Source organism: Mus pahari, chromosome 14 (genome assembly GCF_900095145.1).
Source record: "Mus pahari chromosome 14, PAHARI_EIJ_v1.1, whole genome shotgun sequence".
NCBI lineage: Eukaryota > Metazoa > Chordata > Mammalia > Rodentia > Muridae > Mus > Mus pahari.
In genome coordinates this window covers 77,324,659-77,350,883 of record NC_034603.1, presented here as the reverse complement: position 1 = coordinate 77,350,883, position 26,225 = coordinate 77,324,659, and the positions used below count along the sequence as shown (strand labels likewise).

The window sequence follows — 26,225 nt, the reverse complement described above, 5'->3', positions numbered from 1 at the left end:
ATGTTAGATTATTTACATGGTAGGAGAACTATGATAATCAAAAGAACTTGGTCACAGGTTTTCTTTTTATAATGGTAGAGCAGCAAGAGTGGTGGGGGAGCTTTGGGGATGGAATGGTTTTGCTGTATTGTTGTGTAGTACTTCAGGTATTTCCTCAAGTGCCTTTGAGCCCCCTTTCACCTCCTTTGGAGGATCAGGTCAATAGGTTGTGTCTTGAGTCTTTCACTTGTAAGTGAATGTTAATGCATACGATTTTAAGTAAAATGACAACTTGTCACCTGTTTGTCTTGTTCTGAGTTTGTTCAGTGGAATCTCAAGAATTAATTTCAACCAGGTGAGGGGCACAGGCAGAAATCAAGCATACCTTTCCTATTAGCTCCATCTCAGGTTCAGAGCTACCCCAAGAATTCATCCAAACCATGTCAACCCAAGAGAGCAAGCAGAGTGGTTTTTGCAACTGAACTTCAGAATGGTTCCTAGTAGGAAGACAAGTTAAAGCCAAGTTAAAGGTGGAAAATAATGGTTTCTTTTTCTTTTCATTTCTCTTAAATACAACTTCAAATTCTACAGTGTCCTTTAATATGAAGCAAGGGAAAAACTACCAAAGAATCTCAGCTATGGTGATGGCCCTGTGATGTCAGTTGAGTGTGATGATGGTATCTCAGGAAGACCTTGTCATTAATTGGCTCTATTCACATGGTCCATCAAAGGCACTCCTGTAAGATGGTCAACCCGTTGACTGGACCCAGTCACTGGAAATCTATAAAATCTTTCTTCCCTTTTTAGTAATATCTATCCATAGGTTTGCTCTGGCTCAGGTAACCATGACTTGTCTACTGGGATTCTGACCTTAGAAGCAGATCTAAGAGTCCACCCTCACCACAGTGTATGTTTTGGCAAACCACCTGCTACTGGGACCCTCTGTGACCGTGGTCCCCAGACTATGCTGAGGTTTTCCTTCCTATCTCTGCCTCCCTGCTGACTGAGGGCCACATGGATACAAACATCCCAAAGCCGTGTCCTCTGGCACCCCACTAACCATCTTACTGACATTGAGCCTGAACCTGAATATACATTCAGGGGTACTGGGAATTGATCCCCTCCACACTGAACCTGCTGATTTAAGATCATGCCCTGGTATGACCTGCCACCCAAGGCCCACATCTCTCTATTTCTACTCTCTGCTTCACAGATGTTCTCTGAGGAGCGAATATAATGGATTTTTAGGGAAAGGGAATTTGAGTAATATGTTCTCCTAAGGAAAAAGCAATGTCTAATTAAGCTACAGATATACTCGTGGTTTTGCTTTTTACATTTTGAACCCTTCTCTTCCTCTACAATATCAAATAGTCTAATTGGAATGGTGAGTTATTTTGTATTGTGAGAATTTGTTATTAGAGTATATGAAAGAAAATAATTAGTTACATACGTTCCTCTAATTTTATCCACAACATTGGAAATATGTTCTGAACACTTTTAGTATGAGTGATTTATCCTAGGTCATTATACAACTTGAATTTTTTTTTTCCATTACAAATTTTATCTAGTAGAGAATGAAATAAGGTTTCTTTGTGTGTAGCTTTGTTACCCTGCCTAAGCTCCAGGAGTGGGCTGTGCTACCAGCTCCCACCCAACTTCCTTTGAATCTACAGATAAAAGACACACACACACACAATTGTTCATTTTCAACTTGCCTTTTGACACAATTGCTGGGCACTTCTTATCTCCCACCTAGAAAAGCATGCCCTTATCAATATTCTTAGCTCTGCATCTTCCTCCTGCCCTAAGTTTTAGATGCTCAGTTACATCCTTCACCTACCTGTAGGAGCAGCCTGTGTGGCTACTTCCGTTTGGAGCGCTCATATGGGTGGTCAACTTTTCTCCATCAAAAGCATGGCAAACTTTCCATTCTTCCCTTGCATCTGTCTGCTTCCGCCAGGGACCCAAAATCCCACCTATTCCTTCCTCCCAGCAATTGGCCCATGGCTTCTTTACTGACAGATCAAGAAGCAGCTGGGAACAGGACAGCATCAGAACCACCCCATAGGGTTCTATGGATGTTTGAAAGAGAAATGAGCCCTTGATACATTTGAACAGTGTATTCGTAGTAGTGCTGTTTGAGGAGGTTAGGAGCTGTGGGCCTTGCTGAAGGAAGTATATCACTGGGGGTAGGCGTTGAGAATATAAAGCCTTACCCTACTTGCAGGCCACTGTCTCTGCTTTATGCTTGCATTTGAAGATATGATAGACCCCCCTCCTGCTGCCATGGCTCTGCCCTGCCACAGTAGACTCTTCACTCTGGAACCATAGGCTAAAATCACGGCTCTCCTCCTTAAGTTGACTTTTCTTATGGTGTTTTAATTACAGCAACAGAAAAAGTACCCAAAGTGGCCTCTCATAGGTATTGTTTATAGAAATGTACTTATAGTACTTTTTTTTTTCTTGGAATGCCAGGAAGAAAAATATTGGCTTTTCCCAATGAAGAAAATATGACAGAACTCGTTTCAATGCATTATGATGATGTAGTGAGGGTCATATTCACCAATGCTTACTCCTACCACTTGAAGTTCATGACAGGAACAAGGATCCCCATCATAAAGGAGCATCAGGACCACACAGGTAACTGTGCAGCTCCTGCACTGGATGGCTTTCCATTGTTCCAATGTTACAAGAAATGTAGGGCTATGTCCTGCCTAGTTTTGTTTTTAATTGGACAACATGGGAAAGGGGGACCCTGACTCAAGAATTTCTTCCCTTACATTGCCTGTGGGTATATCTGTATCACATTTTCTTAATTGCTAATCAATGTAGGAGGGTCCAGCACACTGTGGGTAGTACTATTCCTAGGGAAGTGAGCCTAGGCTGTAAAATAAATGTAGCGAAACAAGCAATGGGAAGCAATCCAGTAAGCAGCATTCCTCTATTGTCACTGCTTCACATGCTTGCCTTAGCTTTCCTTAATGATGTACTACAATCTTTCAGCTAAAATAAGCCCTCAGTTCACAAGTTACTTTTGGTCATGGGGTTATATCATAGTAACAAAAAGGAAACTTGAACAGGATATTAATTAATACAAAACAATAAGCTTCAATAACAAAGGAGTACTCAGTAAAGTACTTGCTATGCAAGCAGGGGTTGGGTAGTTTGCTGCCTAGAACACGTGGTGGTGACGCTTTCTTGAAATTGCAGTGCTGGAGAAACAGAGAGGTGTAGTTCCCTAGATAGCCAGGCTAGTCTATTTAGTGAGTCTCTGACCTTAATGAGAGACTCCCATCTCACAAGACAAGGTGGATGTCTCCCAAGAAACAACACTCAGGGTTGACACATGACCTTCACCCTGTGTGCACACATGAGCATACACATTAACTCATACTTCCCACCCCCACCATAACAAAGGTAAAGTTGACTTCTAGAGGCAAATAAAATTAGAAAAACAAGAAATGTTACATACACATACATACACATGTCCATGCATGCATACACACACACACACACACACACACACACACACACACACACACACATTCATCTTAAACTAAATCCACATGAAAGAGAAAGATCACAGCATCCAATAGTGAAGGAGATTGCTAAAAGCCAGTGCATCCTGTTCAGGTTTCCTGATGACATCTGAGTTTAACAACTTTGCCAACAGGAAGTTTGATCTTCAATAGCAGACAAATCATGTGGTCTTGTGCTTGCGCTAGGTGGGGCTGTGTTATCAGGCTAGAACTTTCAAAAAGATAGACCCAAGGCCAGATAGGATAGGTTAGACCTGAGACAAGAGGATGGTTGCAAGTTCAAGTAGATAGCATGGGCTATCTACTGATTTTCAGGCCAGCTTAGGTTACAGAATAAGTCACTTTCATCAAAAATAAAGCTAAAACGTAATAAGAGCAGCAAAGGACTTGCCTTTCATCAATGGTAGGAGTGGAGGAGTATTGTTTAGAAATACAAACATTGTTTAAAAAGTTTATCGGTGGCCATAAAGATGAGAGATTTAATGGGTACAACAAGACCACAGAGGAAACAGGGGTTGGCCTCCTCTATACGTCACTTCTTAAGGCACATGGGGCCACTTACGGATGTTACTTCTGCTTGCCCTTATGCCACTTTTAAGTTGGCATGTGCCTTCATCAGTTAAAGATGTTTTTAAGTTAATATAACACAGAACAAATTTTCTAACTCAATGTTGGGTTATCTTTAATGAACTGTAGTTGAAATTTCAATGGAAGAATACATTTGACTTTTTATTTTTCAATGTAACTTTTTCTTCAAACATCTACCTGATTATTATCTTATTATGAATTCCATTTGCTCTTGATTTTGCTGTATATCATCTCATTAGAAAAAAACTTGACTAGAGTGGTGTCCTTGTCTTATTTTAGATTTAGTCACTACCTTTGGATAATCTTCAAAGTTATTTTAAAACACTAGTTCAAAGATTGGGAATATAGCTCACTGCTATGATGCTTGTCCAAGAAGTATAAGGCTATAAGTTTAATTCTTCTGTGTCAGATTATAATAATAATAATTACAACAATAATAGTAAATACAAAAGGAGAAAGAAAAACTCAAAAATATGAATAGAGAAACAGAAGAAAATATGACAAACCACTGACTCTTAGAAAATGTACAAACAAGAATACCTTCTAGGGTGCTTGGCTTTGCTATCCTCACTTCAATAATTATTAATAACTGTAAATTTGAGATTTTATGGATTTCAAGGCAACAAATGCATTTTCAGTGCCTGAAAATATTGTAAAATTCACTGTTTGCCATAATTAGGCTCACATCCCACACTCATACTTTTTCTTTGTTCTCAAGCTCATTGTTATTCCTATGGAGAGATCATTTCTTGTGGACTTTCAGGATTCTGGAAAAATGGGTTTGTGGCTCTTCAAGCTGCCATTAACGCCGCCATCATAGAAGTGAGTGTAAATGTTTGATGAAAATTAATTCTACTCAGTTTTGTGAACCTGTCAGTAGACAGCTATGTTCTTTGATTCTCTCACTATCATTTACTCTTTCATGACGATTTACTATTCACCTACCCACATTTCTCCAGTAAAGTTCACCAAAGTGGCCACATTACCAGGTATAGTAGAACAACAGCAACAAGGACAGAACAAGACTTTTTTCCCTAGGAATCAGTCCTCTTAGGAAGCCAGACATGTAATCACATAATTATTAGAACAGAAAACACATGTCAACAGGGAATGATAAACAGTGCTTGTGTCTGTAAAGGAACACAGAATTCTCAGCTTAGATGGAAGGATTCCTATCAAAAGGATTCTTATCACTGAATGATTGGGTGGGAAGCGTATCTACCTTATATAATAGAGAAAGATGTTGCAAGAGAAGTGAACAGACAATGATAAACATGAAGTTGATAAAACATGGAGTCATGTGGAATCATGTGGGCAGACTAGGATGAGAGATTTGACTCTAGCCTCTAAGTAACCGGGTTACAGAACACGTGAGACTCAGGCTGCCTTCCAATCCAGACAAGTCAGTTTTATCTTCAGGGGAAACAGGATGGCTCACCTAGGTACCATTGCTGTTCGTGACTTCATTGATATCTTTGTTTAGGTCACAACAAATCACTCAGTGATGGAAGAGATGATGTCACTTACCGGAAAATACATCAAAATAGATTCTTTCATTGGGCAAGAAGGGACAATGACGGACTTCTTCCTTTTTTTATGTATCATTTGCTTCTCCCCACTTACCTACTATATCTCAGCTGGTGTTACAAGAGAAAGGAAAAAAATGAAGGGCTTGATGGCAGTGATGGGCCTTCGGGATTCAGCATTCTGGTGAGTGAGAGAAGGGGCTCAGAAAAAGTAAGCTCCTAGGGGGGAAGTACCATTGGGAAGCAGGACTGTCGCTCAGCAGGCAGAGCGCTTGTCTGGCATGCTTAGACTTGAGTCTGATCCTTAACACTCTATAATCTGGGCGTGGTGGTACATACCCCTAATCTCAGCTCTTGGAGGGTAGAGGAAGAATAAACAGAAGGTTAAGGTCATCAATGACTACATGTGGAGTTCAAGGTCAACCTCAGGTGCACAGCACTGTCTCAAATAAAGCCTCTGCCATTATTGGAACATTGCATTTGTTTTTTCTGAATTATATAGGATCTTCCTGGTGTAATGCTTGACAGAAAAAGCCTGGACTTGGTCACACTTAACTCTGAGATGAACAGGGTGTACAGATTTGCCATTGAGTGACATCTCAGTTATTGCACAATCAATATCTACTGCTCCAGATTCATGAGAAATCTAATAGTAGATAAAATGCTTGCTTTAGAGAAGGGGCTCTCATCTTCCCTGATACTCTGAGCCTTCGTGCTGTGGTGATCCTCCAACCATAAAATTATTTTCATTGCTACTTCATAATTTTCATTGCTACTGCTGTTATGGCTCACAATGTAAATATTTTGGGGGTTAGGTTTTTTACCAAAGGGGTCATGACCTACAGGTTGAGAACCACTGCATTGGTTTTTGATGCTGTTGGAAAAAATTAAGCAATTTATTCGATCACTTAAATGGGATACTCTGCTAAAAGCATTGTGGAAAAAATCTACTGCAGAGGTGAATATACCCAATGCTATGCTCCCCAAGCAGTAGCTTTATCCAAGAGGAACAAAAGAACAAGAAAATAAAATAAGCATCTACTTATGCCTCATTTGCCCCTTGCCAATTGTGTTATCACAGGAAAATGGCCCGCATCAGTGAGCCTCAGTTTCTGCCTCCGCCAAAGTGGGGGATAATATCCATTTATACCATCCTTGCATGGTTGTTGTCATGATTAACTATTCTCATTCTTAAAAAAAAAACCCACCATTTTCTTATTTTATGTGTGTGGGTGTTTTGTCTGCATGCATGTCTGTACATCACACGTGTGTCTGGAGCTCACAAAGGCTAGATGATATGTTATACATATTTGTGAGTTGCCTCATGGATGCTGGGAATCAAACCTGGGTTCTCATCAAGAATAGTCAGTGCTCTTACTGACTGAGTCACATTTCTGGCCATTAAGCATATTCTTGTAAAACTGTAACCTAAACTTTGAAAAGTATTTGGTGATCGGTAGATACTAAATATTAACATGTGTTTGGGAAGTTAGGGTTATGATCTGTGTCTAAACTGCAAGGTGAAAGACCAGGTTTCTTCTCTTCAATTACCACAAAGCAACATGGTCTTCCTTGGTCATGGGATATGTAAGAATCATGCCATGCTAAACATATTATTTAATCCATAGATTTTTTTTATAATAGGATAGATAACAGAGTGTTCTGACTAATTGACAAAAATGATGGTCTAGATGTTAGGTGTATCTTATACTTTATAAATTACAAATTGGTAATAGTTGTGTTCAATTTATATTTGAGAGGAAAGAGCCTTTTAACTGGACAAAAAGGGAGAAGTGTGGATTGCTGTGTATATTAGTCAGGGTTCTCTAGAGTCACAGAACTTATGGGCAGTCTCTATGTAGTAAAGGAATTTATTGATGACTTACAGTCTGCAGTCCAACTCCCAACAATGGTCAGCAGCAGCTGTGAATGGAAGTCCAAGGGTCTAGCAGTTGCTCAGTCCCACAAGGCAAGCAGGCGAAGAAAAGAGAGCGAGCCTTCCTTCTTCCAATGTCTTTATAAGGTCTCCAACAGAAAGTGTAGCCCAGATTAAAGGTGTGTGCTACCACACTTTTAATNCCAGATGACCTTGAACTCAGAAATCTCCTTGTCTTAATCTTCTGGAATTCATAGCCACTATGCCTCAAGATCTCCACACCAAGATCCAGATCAGAAACTTCTATCTCCCAGCCTCCAGATTAGGGTCACTGGTGAGCCTTCCAATTCTGTATTGTAGTTCATTCCAGATATAGTCAAGTTGACAACCAGGAATAGCCACTACACTGTCTATATGCAGGTGAGTATAAGCACAAGATAAGGCTAGAACCTATGATTGGGCAGTGGGCTGAGAGTTTTAGAGATGGGAGAGATAGGGAGGCAAAAAGAGAAGGAAGGGAGATGGAGGAAGAGAAAGATCAACCAGGTCTGCATGGCTTTAAATAGCCACAAGTAGCTATGGATATTGTTCAAGGGATGGATAATTACAGGACAATTTGTCTAATCTAGGTGGGAAGTTTATATCAATATCTATTGGCTCTGAGTTCATTGCGTGGGCGTTTTGTGGGTTGAGAAGTTATTAATATAAATCTGACTGATAAATTTAAAAAGTAGTCTATTTCTTGAGCAGAAAGTAGCAATGGCTCACTCAAATCCTACAAACATGAATTTTGTATATTTATCATAATTAATAAACTAGAGTAGTCATTATTGACTAAAGAGCTTATGTAAACTAGGGCTCACTGTGTTTGTGTGTTGCACAGTGAAATGATTGTCAATAAATGCATACTGCCTTACATCTATAGTCTCGGTAGCATGGACTGCAGTTTTACTATCCCAAAGCTGTTCTCTGTCCATTTATTCAACCTTAGACTCCCCCTGAACTCCTGGAAATCACTGGCTATTTTATTCTCTATAAGCTCACTTATTTTCAAGTTGAGATCTATATAATGTTTTGTGAGACTGGTTGGGAAAATGGTAGGTAGTTGAGATGAAGCTATAACTTAAGATTTATATTCAAAAATAATTTACATTGCATGCATAGGAATTACATGTGCAGGAATTGCATGCATAATCGGGAGCAGGAAACATTTATCTTTTTTTTAAATTCTTTTTATTTTATGTACACTGTTGCTGTCTTCAGACACACCAGAATATAGCATTGAAGATGGTTGTGAGCCACCATGTGATTGCTGGGAATTGAACTCAGGACCTCTGGAAGAGTAGTCAGTGCTCTTAACCACTGAGCCATGTCTCCAGCCCCCTCCCACTTTTTAAAGGAAACATTTATCTTATTCTCAAGCTTCTACAAGTTAATGTCCATCCATCTGTGAGATCGGTGGAAATACACGACTTAGCTCCTTTTTGGTAGGATCCTTTTTGTAAGTTGGGTCAGTAAATGATACTGTTGAAAAAGTGGGAAGTGCTCTAAGAATTATTTATCAACAAAAATACAACTTGTTATTATGACATGTAGTTATCACTAAAATAATATATTCATAAAGGATTTTTCTGGTCATTAAACATTATGTATTATTATGTGTGTGTTCTTATATGCGCATGCATGTATGCATGTGTGGTAGCCAGAAATCAACTCTAGTGTCACATCTCAGCTATTGTTCATCTAATTTATTCAGGGTCTTTGGTCTGAAATTCAAGGGATAGATTTCACTGACCAACTAGAGATATCTTGTCATCTCCTGGTCCAGGGAATCTATCTGTCTCCCTTTCCCTAGTTCTGGGATTACAAGCATTCACCACTGTGCAGTTTTTGATTGTTTGTTTGTTTGGTTTGGTTTTGTAGGTTCTGGGAATCGAACTCCAGTCTTCACCCTTGCATGCCAAGCACGTTATCTACCAAGTTAGCTCCTTATATCCCTTTATCGACATTTTTAAGACTCATAGTCTTAAGACTATGAGGATTTTAAGACTATAACTTCTCAGATAGTACTAAGGAAGAAAAGGAAAATGGGCAAAAGAAAGCAAGGATATGTTTTGTAATAATAACATGAGCCCCCAAATCATCCTATCTTAAGTAAAATATGCCTGATGTTAAAGAATATAGAGCACTTGATGTAACTATAAGGAGAAAGAGAAACCTTATTATAAGCACAATACAGAAAGAGGGAAGTATGGAATTAGGCACTCTTACTCCCTTACAAAGTCAGGAAAGAAGTTAGACCAGAGATCCTTTACACAGCACAAAGAAACTCTAAGTTACTTCTCCGCCGTAGTAACTCATCAAGACACAGGTGTGTCCATGCGCAAGACTGTCAGTGTGCATAAGATTTGTCTTGAATATTTCTGTTAATTCTACGTGTAATAGTATTTACAATCCTAAATCACTACATTCGGTTTATATATTCAGGAAGATCCTGTAAATGTTGGTGGGAGGGTGACTGTGTGACAGAAACAAGGGCCACTTGAATACCCAGAATAGGATCTCTTCTTTGTCTAATCATGAATACTAATAGAATTCTGTATTTTTGTATCAGGTTGTCCTGGGGTTTGCTCTATGGTGTCATTGTCTTCGTTGTGACCCTTCTCTTGACATTTATTGTAAAACTGGTCCAATTTGTCTTTTTGACTGGATTTATGGTGATCTTCAATCTCTTTTTCTTCTATGGCTTATCTCTGGTGAGTTGGTGAATACAAAATGCTCTTGGTTTTCAGTCTGAGAAACAAAGTCGGTAGCAATCAGGTGATTTCTGTATATACCTGTTTTGTATTTGCATGAGACAATCTGTACTGAAATAGTATTTATCTATAGTTCTTTGTAGTTCTAACATTCTGTAAAAATTAGCAGAGAAAAGCTGAAGTTTAGACAGGAAATCATCTGTTTTGCTATAGTAAGAATTCTTAGATAAACGTAAACCACCTGGGTCTTCTCTTGTTGTAGATCTCTTTGTCTTTCTTGATGAGTGTCTTACTAAAGAAGTCTTTCCTCACGGACTTGGTGGTGTTCTTGCTCACTGTTTCCTGTGGAAGTCTTGGATTCACAGCATTGTACCGATACCTTCCTGCATCCTTGGAGTGGCTTCTAAGTTTGCTCAGCCCCTTTGCCTTTATGCTGGGCATGGTCCAGGTGAGTGGGAAGCTAGTTAGCTTACTAGTGACATTGCTGAAATATTTTCCTCCCCGGAAGTCAATAGTCTCACAGTCATTTCTTTTGCTTTGTTTTGCTTTAGTTGGTTGGGTTTTTTTGGTTTTGGTTTTGGTTTTCTGTTGTTACTCTATGCCAAAACTTTTTTATTAGATATTTTCTTTATTTACATTTCAAATGTTATCCCCTTTCCTGATTTCCCCTCCAAAAACCCCCTATCCCCTCCCCTCTCGCCCTGCTCACCAACCTACCCACTCCTGCTTCCTGGCACTGGCATTCCCCTATATTGGGGCATAGAACCTTCACAGGACCAAGGGGCTCTCCTCCCATTGATGACTGACTAGGCCATCCTCTGCTACATATGCAGCTGGAGCCATGAGTCCCACCATGTGTTTTATTTGATTGGTGGTTTAGTCCCAGGGAACTCTGGGGGTACTGCTTAGTTCATATTTTTGTTCCTCCTATGGCGCTGCAAACCCCTTCAGCTCCTTGGATACTCTAGCTCCTTCATTGGGGACCCTGTGCTCCATCCAATGAATGGCTGTGAGCATTCACTTCTGTATTTGTCAGGCACTAGCAGAGCCTCTCAGGAGACAGCTATATCAGGCTCCCTTACAGTCATTTCTACAGGTAGCCTTTTAAGCTCTACAGTTCAATGGAATATACCTGTGAGGTTTCAGAGATGGGAAAGTCACTTTCTCCTAGAAAATAAGTTCTTTTGTGTGTAAAAAGATGAATAGATCCATAATGCAGTATATATATATATATATGTATATATTCAGCATATGTACTGTATATATTCAGTATATATTGAATATATATTCAGTAGATATTCAAAATACAGTATATAGTGTTTTGTCACATCCCAAAGTTTGTTACAAGTTGAATATAAACTGATGTGCCCCAGTTAACCATCTTATTTAATTTTACAAGGCTAATGTGATTTAATTCTGAAGCAGTAACAGGAAGCAAAATAAAATGAAAATGAATATTTTGGATGCTCAGTCATTGACTAGAAAATCTCTTTTTGATCCTCAAGTATTTTTTTTTCTTCTCCTACTCGACTTAGCTCTTAAACTGATCAGACAGACTCTTTCACCTATGGAATAGGTCCAATTATTTACTCTCAATTATGATATGATGGTAAGAATTGCTGTTATACACATACACACACACACACACACACACAAGCACAAGCACAAGCTAAAGATTATGGATGCCAAGGATTCTTTTATTAAAAATTTATTTGTGTGTGTATGCACACGCACATACACATGGTTACCTGTGGTAACAGCAAGTTCTCAGGCAACTCTCCAACACCATCAGTCAGTTTTCCTACTGTCTTTGTTTAGCCATAAAGTGCATTCTCCTTAGGTTTTAGCTGCCATGCAGCATCTCCCAGAGCATCTTTTCTTGCCCCCATTCCCAGTACACCAAGGTCTTACTCGACTGCCACTCATTCACTAAGTTCTTTTTCCATCTAATATGTGTCCGTTTAGAACACACATTCACATAGTACTACCTGAGGACCCAGCTATACCACTCCTGGGTATATACTCAAAAGATGTTCTAACATATAACAAGGATACAAGTTCCACTATGTTCGTAGCAGCCTTATTTATAATAGCCAGAAGCTGAAAAGAACCTATATGTCCTTCAACAGAGGAATGGATAAAAAGAAAAAGTGGTACATTTACACAATGGAGTACTACTCAGCTATTAAAAACAATAAATAATGAAATTCTTAGGCAAATGGATGGAACTAGAAAATATCATTCTGAGTGAGGTAACCTAGTCACAAAAGAACACACATGTTATGCACTCACTGATAAGTAGATATTAACCCCAAAACTCAGAATATCCAAGATACAATTCACAGATTTCATGAAGTTCAAGAAGAAAGAAGACCAAAGTGTGGATGCTTCAGTGCTTCTTAGAAGGGGGAACAAAATACTCACTGGAGTAAATACAGAGATAAAGTATGAAGCAGAGATTGAAGGAAAGGCCATCCAGAGACTGACCCGCCTGGGTATCCATCTCAAATACAGTCACCAAACACAGATACTATTGTGGATGCCAAGAAGTGCATGCTGACAGGAGCATTATATAGCTGTCTCCTGAAAGACTCTGCCAAATTCTGAAAATTACAGAGATGGATGCTCCCAGCCAACCATCAGACTGAGCACTGGGTCCCCAATGGAGGAGTTAGAGAAAGGACTGAAAGAGCTGAAGGGCTTTGCAACCCCATAGGAAGAACAACAATGTCAACCAACCTGACCCCCCAGAATTCCCAGGAACTAAACCACCAACCAAAGAGTACACATGGAGGGACCCATGGCTTCAGCTGCATATGTAGCAGAGGATAGCATTGTTGGGCATCAATGGGAGGAGAGGCCCTTGGTCCTGTGAAAGCTCAATGTCCCAGTGTAGGGGAATGCGACTGTGGATAGGCAGGTGGGTGGGTGGGTGAACACCCTCATAGAAACAGGGGGAGGGGGATGTGATGGGGGCTTCTTGGGGGGGGGAGACTGGGAAAGGGGATAACATTTGAAATGTAAATGAAGAAAATATCCAGTTTAAAAATAAAAAAGAACACACATTCGCTGTACTAAACGTGATTACTTAAGTGAGTTCTAGTTCTATATAATTTTGAGTTACAGTCAACATCTGTAATCTAGGCAGCCAGGCAGTTTGACTTTCAGGGATATGGTCGAATGTGATAGTTACAATCCATGAAATATCTAAGCTGTTTTTGTTTGTTTTTTAAATAAAGCGAGTATTCGCCTTTAACTTACTGGGTTATTTTTGATTTCCAGCTCTTACGCTTAGATTATGATGTGGATTCAAATGCAGACCCCATGGGCAACCCCAATGAAGTCATTGGCACAATCTTCATGCTGTTCTTTGATGGCGTCTTCTACCTGATCTTGACATTCTACTTTGAGAAGGTTTTACCAAGTAAGTCGTTCCATGATAAGACTTAATGGCATGCTTGTAATCTCATTTCTTTTTTATTGATTATAGTTTTTACATAGTGAGATTTTAAAGTACATCCTTCAAGCACATTACCCATGATTCGAGTATGCCCATTTATAGGATAGACAGTGAGCGTAGTCACTTGGGGGGGTCTGGATTTTGTACACTTGGAATATGCAGCCTTTTAGATGAATGTGTATGTTGTTAATTTCTCTCTGTCCATCTCTTTTTCCTTCCTGTCCTTAGGGCCTTTAGTTCCTTAATGTCTATAGTTGCTTACAGATCTGTAGTTCTAAATTTATTCTGCATATCTGGGCCATGTACTGAGATTTATTATTTAACTGATGAATAAGCATAAATATACATCACCTATACTATGAAACATATATGCTTTGGAACATAACTACATCATGATTTACTCAGTTGAGCTGTCAATATATATGTATTACCTTCATATTTGTGTTTGTAGTAACCTACTTTTTGAGATTTTTCAAGAATACAAGACACTGTTATTAACTCTAGCACCCTGTTATGAAATAGCTTAAATTCACTACTCCCCTTTTTACTGAAATCCTGTGGGGTTTTGGCAAAAACCTCCTAAGTCTCCCCCATGGTTGCCATTCTACTCTGCATTTATGAATTCAACTCTTTATTTCCACAGAAAGCAGATGAGATGGCATTTTTCCTCTTTCACTTAAGCAAATTAGGTATGAATTTAATTGTTCTTTCTTTTGGATGTTGGCCAAAACCTTGGGCAATTTGTTATACAATTTATTTTTTCTCAAGGATCAATTTAAAAAATTTAATCTAATTTGATATAAATACTTTTTCCATGTATACTTAACAATATTTTATATTGCTTTGATACTTCCCATATGTATATATACATACACACACACACACACACACACACACACACACACATATATATATATCCTTTATGTATTACTTCATTTTAAGGAGATATACTTTTGCTGAGTGTAGAGTTCTAAGCTGGCAGGTTTGTTTTTATTGCAACAGTACAAACTTACTGATTTTAATCTTAATTAAATGTATGCCATCACCATCTTCTGAATCCTGTGGTCCACAACAGGAAATGCCTGTTCACTCTTATCTTTGTTTCCTTCTTTTATGTTCATTTATTTCAGCATCTTTTTATGATTTTCTTTCTCTTCATTGCTTTTAAGCCTTCTGATTTTGAAATGAATTTGTGCTGTGTGTATGTGTCAATGTGTGTGTGTGTGTGTGTGTGTACATATTTGTGAGCAAGTACTCATGTTTAGAGGTGGAGAGGGGCTTAGAACAGTGGCTGATCCAATGTGCAACTGTACTTGTTCAACAGGTGAATATGGACGTAGACAACCACCTTTGTTTTTCCTGAAGTCCTCATTTTGGTCAAGACAAAATCCAGCCAATCGGACTGCCCTTGACAATGAAACGGACTATGAGTTTTCTGATGACTCTTTCGAACCTGTGTCTACAGAATTCCATGGGAAGGAAGCCATCAGGTGAGATCAGATGTAGTGTAGATGAAGGTTAGGTGTGGGGCCATGCTATCCTCAGCCTAAATCATGCAGTTAACCCCTGTAAACCTTCTACTGAGTCCCTCACAGAGCCCCAACCTAACCTCACCTACACTGCCTGTAATTTTCTATTCTTTATTCTTTTTAAAACTATAGCATGCTGCTTTTAGTGCCAAGCTTCAGGCTTAAGACAACAGAAGCCACAACTCAGCAAAAGGCCTCTCTGCCTGTCCCTCGTTGCTTCTCTTCTCTCTTCGCTTCCTTCTTGTCTTTTTCTTCAGTTCAGGGCTTCACTTCTTCTCCTTATTATTTACATCATCCATTTTCTCTCGCTCATCTGAATATTCCATTCTTTATGCATTTGTTTTTTCTATAAAGAAGACCATGGAAAAGGGAAAGAAGAAAGCAAAAGCTTGGAGAAGAACAGGAAATCAGATCAGTGTGGCTCTCAGTCATGCACACTTGCATTCTGGGTTACAATAAAATACCTGTTTGACACAGTACTAATTATATTTAGCTCAATAAGGAAGAAATCCTTAAGATCTTTATCTTAGCAACTTATTTATTTTTAATTTAATTTTATTGGTTTACTTATTCACTTTACATCCTGCTGACTGCCCATGCAATTCTTATTTTAAATAATATTTTTATTTATTCTTTGAGACGTTAATAAATATACACAGTGTATGTATCTTAATCATCCAGCACCCCACTTTCCACTTCCAACTCTGCCTCCTCCCCTCTAGCATGTCCTCCTCCCAACTTCAAATTCTCCTCATTTAAAATTAATTATATCCCACTGAGTCCGATCAATGCTGCTTCTTTGCACACGTATATTGTGAGACTACCCACTGGAGTATGGGTAAGCTATCAGCGGTCTCACCTCCAAGGAAAAATGACTCTCTCTTAGCAACCTTCAACTCTCAATGGCTCCTCAAGTAGGGATGTCTCTCATGAATCTATCCTCCACCCACCATGGAATTCTTACTGGCTGGATCTTGCGCAGATAGTCACAGCTATGTGAGTTTGTGAGTGACAGCCATGTCATGAGCAGGAATAGAAGTTCCCAGCAGCCCCCTCTGCCTTCCATCTTTCATTTTCTGTCTGTCTTCTACTCTTCGATGTTCCCTGAGCCTGGGCAGCCTAAAGTATTGTTATTTTCCAATTTCTAATCATAACTTTCAATTTCTAACTTGGAGCCTGCCCCATAGATATCCTTCTTGCCCTGCTTTTGGTTAATTTTTAACCTCAGGCAAAGAAAGTCATATCAAGACACTGCTTTTTGTCTACTAGTCTCTCTGTTTACCTCTCTGGTATCTCGATAAACAAAAAGTGAGAAGAAAGAATAGGGCGTTAGTGTTTAGGTGGAAGTGAGAAATCTGTTTTTTTCTTTCTTTTTATTTAAAATATTTTTATTTTCACGCTTTGTGTTTTGGTCATTTTTTTTACCCTCCCCACCTCTTCCTGCCAACCTCTCTACTTACCTAACTTCACACTCGCTCACCTTTCTCTTTCTCAGCCCTCCCATCATAAAATCAAACCAACCAAACAAAAACTAATAAGACAAAAAAAATGGATGCTCACAGTCATCCATTGGATGGAACACAGGGCCCCCAATGGAGGAGCTAGCAAAAGTACCCAAGGAGCTGAAGGGGTCTGCAGCCCTATAGGTGGAACAACAATAGGAACTAACCAGTACCCCAGAGCTCATGTCTCTACCTGCATATGTAGCAGAAGATGGTCTAGTCGGCCATCATTGGGAAGAGAGGCCCCTAGGTCTTGCAAACTTTATATGCCCCAGTACAGGGGAATGCCAGGGCCAAGAAGTGGGAGTGGTAGGTAGGGGAGCTGGGCATGGAGGGGGTATAGGGAACTTTTGGGATAGCATTTAAAATGTAAATGAAGAAAATATCTAATAAAAAAAATGAAAAAATGTCAAAACAAGACAAAATGAAACAACGCCCTCCCCAAAAAGAACCTATCATGTTCATTTTGTTTTGGCCTGCCCTAGAGTGTGGTTGAGATGCTCAGTGGTACTACATGGGAGAAAAAGGACTTTCCCTCTCCAGCAGGTATCAGTTGCAAATAACTTCTTGGTTAGAATGGGGTCTCATGTCCACTTCTTCTCTATGCTGGGGTTTTGTCAGGTTTGAACCTGGACAGGGCTTGTGCATTCTGTCACACACTCTGGGAGTTCCTATGTGCATCAGCCCTGTTGTGTCTAGAACAGTGGTTCTCAACCTTCCTAGTGCTGCGATGTTTTCATATAGTTCTTCATGTTGTGGTGACCCCCAACCATAAAATTATTTTGTTTTTACTTCATAAGTGTAATTTTGCTACTGCTATGAGTTGTAATGTAAATATCTGATATGCAGGATACCCCCTATGCGACCTCAAAGGGGTCATGACCACAGGTTGAGAACCACTGCTCAAAAGATGCTTATTGCCATGTTTGGGTCTTTCAACCTTGCTGCATAGTCTTCCTCATTGGTCCCAGAGCCTTGCTTGAGGGGAGGGGTTTGATAAAGGCATCTCCTTTAGGGTTGATTGATCCAAAGTCTCACTATGCACAATGCCTAGTCATCTCTGTGTTAATTACCATCTGCTACGGGAAGACAGCTGTGAGAAATCAATTTTAACCATTGTACATGGACCCTGAGTTGTTTCAGAAAAGATAGTCGGGGGCAAAAAAAAATATAAAAAAAAAAACCAAACAAACAAATGTATATTTACCTGATAGAATACAACCAGATAGATCACATGGCTGCATTTCCATAGTCAGCATGATTTTAAATTGCAATGTATAGACTTTAGTGTTTAGCAGTACTTAAAATTATTAATGTTCACATCCCTCTTAGTGGCCATAGTCTTCATTATATAATGAATAGCATCCAATACTTTTCATGGACCACTTCTTCAACATGCAACACGAAACACTTTGTTAGTCTTCAAACTGACTGCAGTGTATACACTGTTAGTATTCCTCCTTTTAGATTTCTAAGAAATAGCTATGTTTGTTGGCTAGTTAATGGTTAGAGTCTAGTGATGGCTAGCACCTCTGATACTGTTCATGGCATTTCTTCTTCTTGCCCTTTGATACTGCCTGTCTGACCTGAAGAGATTCTTAACTTCATGAAGATGTTTTCTCTAACATCTGTGAAGTGTTACGTTTCATACTTTGCCTTGCTATGGTAGCTGTCCGTGTTGTATCATTTTCTAACTTACCCCATCACTACATATGGTTCAGCTCAGGAAAAACTCTCACAGCGACACGAACAGTGTCCAGGTCTCAGCCCACACCAAAGGAAGAAGCCTTTCCTCCAGGTGAGCTCAGGCTTTAAAACCCTGGTCCAAGTACCATTGCTCTCTAACCACGGCCAAGTGAAGCTCCCATGCTGTCCCTTACATCCTTGCAACCCAAATCCGTGTAAAGATTTCAGCCAGACTCGGAGTTAGATAATAAAGAGAACCATTGCTCCTTAAACATTTTATCTCTTGCTCTCTTTCTCAGAATCAGAAATCTTTCAAAAGACTACATACAAAAGTCTAAGCGCACAGAGGCTTTGAAAGGCAAGTAACTATGAGAGAAACATTGGGTTTTAGCCAGGTAACTATTCTCTCAGTGAGCAACTCTAGACTGTATAAGTGGATGTTGACTCTCTTGTCCCCCAAACCCCTACAACTGAACTAACATTGCCATGCTGTGGAATTTTGAGTATGAATTTTGATTTAATAAGTGAATAAATGTTCTTTCATAAATTTTATTTACACTGTAAATACATAGGCACTATATGAGCTCTGAATTATACCTACATTTGTGATTTTATACCTCCATGCTGTTTTCCTTCCAGATCTGACATTGGATGTATATAAAGGCCAGATTACTGCAATCCTTGGTCACAGTGGAGCTGGGAAATCAACACTGTTAAATGTCCTGAGTGGGTTGTGTGTTCCCACCAAAGGTAAGAGACAGAGAGAGGCCTTCCTCTAAGTTGGCAAATGAATCATCTGTGCTTTTGTTAGAGATCTGAGCATTAAGTACAGACAGAGATAATTAAACTCACAGCTATTGACACATAATCTATACTACTCTTTTATAAAATGTATATATTAACTGAAATGTACAGAATTTTTTTATAATACTCAAAATTTTATAGAATGAACAGTTTCAATAGATATTGATCATACTTTTCTGTATAGATAAAGTAACAGTCTCCCATTGTTTTGACTGTAGCTTATGGCCTAGCATGGCTTTACCTACATGTCTGAGACTTATCTGGGGTATTCTCCCCTTCCCCCTCCCCCTCCCTCTCCCCTTCCTCCCCTCTCCATCTCCTTCACCCTCTCCCTCTCCATCTGCCCCTCTCTCTCCCTCCTCTGTCCCCTCTCTCCCCCCTCTCTCCCCTCTCTTCCCCCCTCTCTCCTCCCTCTCTCTCCTTCCCCTCTTGCTCTCTCTCTCTCTCATCCCTCTTTCTGGAAATTTCTGGAGATGAAGTTCTGTCTTTGAGCTGCAAGACAGAATCAATGCCAATGTAAAACAACTTTTCCTTGTTCTCCGATTGCTATTGGCTCAGATTCCATTGTTAAAAGCAAGTTGCGTGTGTAGTCAAGGGGGCAGAGAGGTTGATCTCATTTCTTGATGATAAAACATAGGATGTACCATATTCTCAAATACAGGTGAGATCAAAACACTAAAATGAAATTTGGAAAAGATGATCATGGGAGTAAGATAAAATCACATATCTAATTTCACTTGGTAAAGTTTTTTGTTTTGTTTTGTTTTGTTTTGTTTTTTGTTACATTAAGGATGCTGTGTTCTCTTGACAATGCCTTTTGAAACCCTTATTTATAGGTTGGGTCACTATCCAAGATAACAAACTCTCAGAAATGACTGACTTGGAAAATATTAGCAAGCTCACTGGAGTTTGTCCGCAATGCAATGTGCAATTTGACTTCCTGACTGTAAGAGAAAATCTTAGGCTATTTGCTAAAATAAAAGGGATTCAAGCACACGAAGTGGATAATGAGGTACAAGATGTGTTTTTTTTTTAATGCTTAATCCTTTTTACTTTGATTAAGGTTGGCTGCAAAAATATGGGAATAACAAACACTCACATGTAACCTGTGATGTTCTTCTAGATCATTAAATATGTTCCTTTCATCTTAGCAAATCTTAGATAAGTAATGGGATTTCTTCATGTTCAGATGAGATTGAATTGTGAAGAGTTTTCCCCAAGTTGTAGGTCAGCTAAGCATGAAGTCACATAAAACCCAAACAGATAACTCTGCTCATTACAAGTCATTATTCTTTACTGTGTTGTGCATAAAGACATTTTAGTTATGGTTTGAATGTTCTTTTTGTGTATGGGTAGGTACAAAGAGTTTTGCTGGAATTGGATATGAAAAATACTCAGGATATTCTTGTTCAAAACCTAAGTGGTGGGCAGAAGAGAAAGCTGACATTTGGAATTGCCATTTTAGGAGACCCTCAGGTAAGTCAGACTGGATTCACTGATAAATTCAAACTGGAATCATAGAATCTCCTCACCCAGAAAGGGCACCGTGATGGAGAGCATACAGCGGAGGGGCCCTTACAGTGGAGGGGCCCATACAGCGGAGCAGTGAACTAAGTGCATACCTAGCCTCCGTGTTCCCTCCTCCAGTAGTTAGTGAAAGTTATTTTCTTTGATTCCTCCTCTAGATTTTCCTACTGGATGAGCCCACTGCTGGGCTGGATCCCTTTTCAAGGCACCGGGTGTGGAATCTCCTGAAGGAGCGCAAAGCAGACCGTGTGGTCCTCTTCAGCACGCAGTTCATGGATGAGGCTGACATTCTGGCTGGTAATGGCTGGATCCCTTAAGCATCATGATGAGGACTTAGATCTGAAAATCTCAAATCCTTTTCTTTGCTGCTGCTATTGTGCTGTTAGATGCTATGACCCAGGACCAGGAGCTCATTCTGACAAAAGGTTGAGGTGTCTATACCCCTTCATGTTTATAGCACGGTGGTGACACAATGTCCTTCCTAGGAAACTCATTAACTGCAAGATACATATCTTTAAGTTGAATTGCATAATTGAATAAATCAACTTGAAAGATCTATGCACAGCCAGCTAGAATATATGTTAATGCTTATCTGCATAAAAAGTTCATGTAATTCATTCTGTTGAGTTGTCTGCCATATGAATAATCTACATAATCATCGAAGATTTTGTTGTTTTTATTTTGAGCCATAATTGCATTCTACTAAGTTGTATAAACTCCTATGCAGTTCATTATACCTCATGTTTCTCCAAAGTAAAAGATGCCTTCCATTACTGCTTCTTCCTCTTCAGATAGGAAAGTATTCATCTCCAAGGGGAAGCTGAAGTGTGCAGGCTCATCCTTGTTTCTGAAGAAGAAATGGGGGATTGGTTATCACTTAAGGTAGGCTTTCTAGCGGAAGGTGGGGGTAGTCTGGAACTGGGCTGGAGAAAAGGGGGGGCTGCTGGCTGGGATCACGGCCAGAGAGGAGGGAGGCACAGGGATGGGAAAGAGTTAAGAGCAATGAACAGGGGTGAATACAATCAGCATCATAAACATGTATGAAAACTTCAAAGATTTAATACAAATGAATATTCATATGTATAAAATTCAGATGTGTATAAGTGTGTGTGTGTGTATACATGTGTACATGTGTGCATTCCTGTGTGCATGTAGGAAGAGGTAAAGGGTGAAAGGGTGGAGAAAACTGGAATAGAAAATGCCTGGCATACTATAGAGAAATATGAGAAAGCCAAACACAGATGTAGTTAAATGTCTCCACTATTTGCTTATTCCGAAGTCCTACAACTTTCCCAAACCCAACACTACTGTATTTAACATCATTACTATCACTAACCTAGACTAGTACTAGCGTCTCTTAAGTAAAGTCTTAGTTTGTAAGTAGCATATTTTCATTGACTGATTTATTTCTTTAAGTTTGCATGACTCGTTTTTCACATCGAATTTACAAATGCTCTTCCCTGGTTATTTTTGAATGTCAGAGATTGTTTTCAAACAACCTATTTTAATTCTTGAATAACAGCTTGCAGCTGAGTGAAACATGTGTGCATGAGAGAATAACATCACTTGTCAAACAGCACATCCCGGATTCCAAGTTGTCTGCAGAAAGCGAAGGGAAACTGAGCTACATATTACCCCTGGAAAGAACAAACAAGTTTCCAGGTAATTCATTAGCCATGAGCTATAAAATGAAATCCACAACAATTATGTGTAACATGTAGCGTCAGATTGCTGTGCATGAAGTATAGTACTAAGTGTTTGAGATGAAGCATCACTCAGAATTCTCATAATAATAATTAATAATAATAATAAAAGCTTGATACAATGACTGTCACACCTCAGAGACAGGAAATGGGAGCAGAGGGTGAAGTTAATTTGCAAACTTCACTGTTTCAAAGATGAGTTCTGCCTCCAACCCCATTCTGTCAGAAGTGACGATGTGTTAAATCCTTTGGTCTTTGTTTCAAATGCTAGAACCTATTCAGGTGGCCTGAACTCCTCACAATGGTGGCACTCAATGCAGGTTCACAGTAACAGTGTCCTCCTAACGCAGAATAGACTGACGCTTATTGGGGCTTTCATTTTGAAAACTGAGTTGTATGTATCTTACCAGACAACAGAGAATAAAGAACAACATACTTTGGGTAAGAAAAATATAAGAGAACAAAGCAAATATGTAACAATGAAAAAATGGGAGTTTACCAAAACCTTGAAGGAATCTGTCAGTGAGTGTATAAGCACCTGAGTCACAGCTGTATATGGTGACATCCAACAGAATAAAGATGATTGCAATGTTACTTTGACAGGCAAACCCTTTCATAAACATTTAGAAATAATTAAATGCTGGAAACATTGTATCAGTATGCCCAAGGACTTGTAAATCTCTTGTTTGCTTTTCCTAGGTTTTCATTATCATTGATGCATTATGGAGATGGCCAGGGCTTGTACATAGGCAATGACTATAGTGATTTGAAACTTGGCTTCACTCATTGGCTAAAAGTCCTATTATGTGCTTTGTTTTTGGTTTGTTTGTTGTATGTTTGTTTTGTTTTAGGCCATGACTTTAGGAAATACCCTTGTTTTCAGGCCAGTGTATGAAGTAGGATAATCGTGCTTGGTTTTCAGTGCATTTGTCTCAGATCACTAGGGACTGAAAGAGATCATGTTATGTGAACAAGACCAAAAAGAGTTTATATATATAAACTCTTAATACCAAGAATTCTAATATGTGCAGACACCCCATTTTCTTTATCAACCCATCAGTGGATAGAAATCTAAGTTTTAATCTATTTTCCTATCCATTGTGAACATAGGGCGAAACATAAATGTATAGATGTAATGGAATATAGAGGCCTCTGAGTGTATACACCCAGGAACAGTCATAAAGTAGTTCTATTTTGTTTGCTTGTTAGCTTTTTAAGAGATTTTCACATTTCCATAGTTGTTAAATCAACTCATCAGCAGTAAATGGGAGTGCAACTTCTCCCACAACCTAGCCAGCACCTTCTATGTTTTTTTTTTTTTGAATTTTATTATTACATTTTTACAATCTCATTTCTGACTGGGATGTGGAGGGATGTCACAGTAGTTTTAATTTGAATTTCCCTGATGGCCTCCTTTAAAAAAGTGTTTGTTAGATCTTTATAGGGATCTCGAGAGATGCCCAGACCTGGGAATTGAGAACTATGGTGTTTCTATAACAACACTGACTGAGGTCTTTCTGAGACTGGAAGGAAAATCATCGATTGACCAGTCAGGTAGGTAAAAGGAACGGAAGCCATCATTCTGTGTCCGTTTCAACAGTCATGACGTTTGTCTTCTTCTTCTTTGGAAATCTGTATAAATGAGGAAATCCATTGCTATCAGTTGCCATCTCTCTCATAGATGTGCCTCAGCTGGGATGTTCTATTAGATCCCAGACAAGAATTTTTCAAGTGTTTATGTGTGCTACATTCTCTATACTGTGTTCCTCAAAATGCACTTAAATGGACATATATTACATGGTATATAGCAATAAATTTGTTTTAAAGGTATTTATTTTATTTTATTTTCAAGTGTGTGTGTGTGTGTGTGTGTGTGTGTGTGTGTGTGTGTGTGTGTTCATGGAGGCCAGAGGCATTGGATCCCGTAGAGCTGGAGATTTAGGCAGTTCTGAGTCATGAACATGGGTAAGCAAAATTAGGACCTCTGGAAGAGCACTATCCGCATATAACTACTAAGCCATTTCTTCAGTACAAACAAATTTCTAATAAAGGATGCTTAGGACATTAAAAAGTGAAGTCCATAATGGATATAGTTAGAGGAAAGAAATTTTAAAGATAATTTTCCTTTGATTTTCTTAACTAAAATCCAACCTAGGCTTTCTTGAAAATAAGTTGGAGTCAATAGAGCAGAGCAAAGAGAGGCTGTTTCTCCTGTTAGAACTCCACCAACACTCAGGGCTATACCTCCCAGTCATTCCACATCTATCACATTCAACATGGTTATGAGTTCCTCCAGAAATTAAGTACATTCAGTGCTATTTCCATGATGAGCACTTGACATGATTACTCCAGTACTCAATCTCTCTGGTTGCTGAGTTTCTCACCGGCAGACAGGAAGAGAAGCCTGTAGCAGGAATACCATCCGTATCACTGTCAGAACCATTGGTGTCACCTGGTCTTAGCTGCCATGTTGATAGCCTATTGGTAGTCACTCATCTCCACTTTCCATTCTCTTTTGTGACACACTCTAGCTCCAGTCATTTGTTCCAAGAGAGCCGTGACTCACTGGGGAGCGGATACGTTTGTTCACAGAGCATCTTTAGGTGGGTGTGGTGGTCCACACCTATAACCATAGCTCTTGGGAGACTGAGGCAGGAGCATCCTGAGTTCAAGGCCACCCTGTATTACAAAGAAAGGCTTTTTCACAGAAAGACCCACCAATTTTAAATTATATTTCTAACATTTCAGTATACACGATAGCAGTTAACTTCTGTACACTCACATTGTAACAACAAAAACAACCGCCCCCCAAAAGACACCTGTGGGTTCTCTTACTATTGTCATGGTTTGTTAAAGAAACTGTTGAGTTTCCTGGATCAATGTTATTATCTAGTTATCAAATCATAATTTATTTAATGTGAATGTCCATCTGCTGCTTTTTTTCTGTTGAGTTTGTCATCAGTTGCCCTGAAACAAGTATGTAAAGCACAATTTAGAACATCTTGTTAACCCAACAAGCTTCTTTGTGCCCTCCTCAAGGATCACCCCAAGAGGTTCTCCTTAAGCAACTTAATACTTTTCTCTGCTCTGTGACTTAATATAAATGGGAAAATGCCGACTTAATTCTTGTAGGTCAGCTCTGCTGTTATATGATCTGACGATTAGCATTCTCTGTGCTGTTCTGTCCCACAGTATTCTTTATGAGAAACATCATTTGAAACAGTGTCGACTGTCAATATTGTATTGACCCATCTTTGTTATATCTTGGAATTTCTGTTTTCCTGTAAGAGAACTTTAAAAAAACAAACAACAACAACAACAACAAACCCCTCTGGATCAAAAGAATGCTTTCAGAGAAAAATTTAACCACTCATTAGAGATTGCTGGCTTTTGTTTTGTAGATATTGGTGTGACAGAAGATGTACAAGCTGGAGGGGCCAGGGGCCCAGGGAGACGTGCTGAAGTAGAACAACTTGTCTCTTTACTTAATGGGAGGAGTAAGATGAAGCGGGGCATGGCTCTCTGGTGGCAGCAACTCTGTGCAGTGACCAGGCTTCGCTTCTTGAAGTTAAAGCACGAAAGGAAATCCATCGTTATTCTGTGAGTACTAAATTATCGTTGCAGATTCCAATTGTTGCATTAAAGCACACACAAGTAGAACAACAGAAAAGTGATTAAAAAATAAATCCCAGCACATGTCCTTACCTGTTATTTCTATTAACAGTCTTGGTATTCACACATTATTTTTTT

At 39.2% G+C, this 26,225-nt stretch overlaps 1 protein-coding gene across 5 annotated transcripts in view; it reads left to right on the top strand.

Annotated features, from left to right (window-relative positions):
* The window catches only part of LOC110331078 (ATP-binding cassette sub-family A member 8-A), a 71,875-nt gene that overhangs the window by 7,872 nt on the left and 37,778 nt on the right, over positions 1 to 26,225 (top strand). For all 5 annotated transcript variants that reach the window (XM_029545982.1, XM_029545981.1, XM_029545980.1 and 2 more), the window contains 16 exons: positions 2,455 to 2,619; positions 4,825 to 4,928; positions 5,590 to 5,816; positions 10,123 to 10,264; positions 10,527 to 10,712; positions 13,547 to 13,688; positions 15,049 to 15,214; positions 18,741 to 18,799; positions 19,081 to 19,191; positions 20,082 to 20,257; positions 20,602 to 20,721; positions 20,931 to 21,069; positions 21,564 to 21,654; positions 22,295 to 22,434; positions 23,910 to 24,029; positions 25,877 to 26,075. In XM_029545982.1, coding sequence (XP_029401842.1) covers positions 2,455 to 2,619; positions 4,825 to 4,928; positions 5,590 to 5,816; positions 10,123 to 10,264; positions 10,527 to 10,712; positions 13,547 to 13,688; positions 15,049 to 15,214; positions 18,741 to 18,799; positions 19,081 to 19,191; positions 20,082 to 20,257; positions 20,602 to 20,721; positions 20,931 to 21,069; positions 21,564 to 21,654; positions 22,295 to 22,434; positions 23,910 to 24,029; positions 25,877 to 26,075 — 2,287 coding nt within the window. The remainder of the gene's footprint in view (positions 1 to 2,454; positions 2,620 to 4,824; positions 4,929 to 5,589; positions 5,817 to 10,122; positions 10,265 to 10,526; positions 10,713 to 13,546; positions 13,689 to 15,048; positions 15,215 to 18,740; positions 18,800 to 19,080; positions 19,192 to 20,081; positions 20,258 to 20,601; positions 20,722 to 20,930; positions 21,070 to 21,563; positions 21,655 to 22,294; positions 22,435 to 23,909; positions 24,030 to 25,876; positions 26,076 to 26,225) is intronic.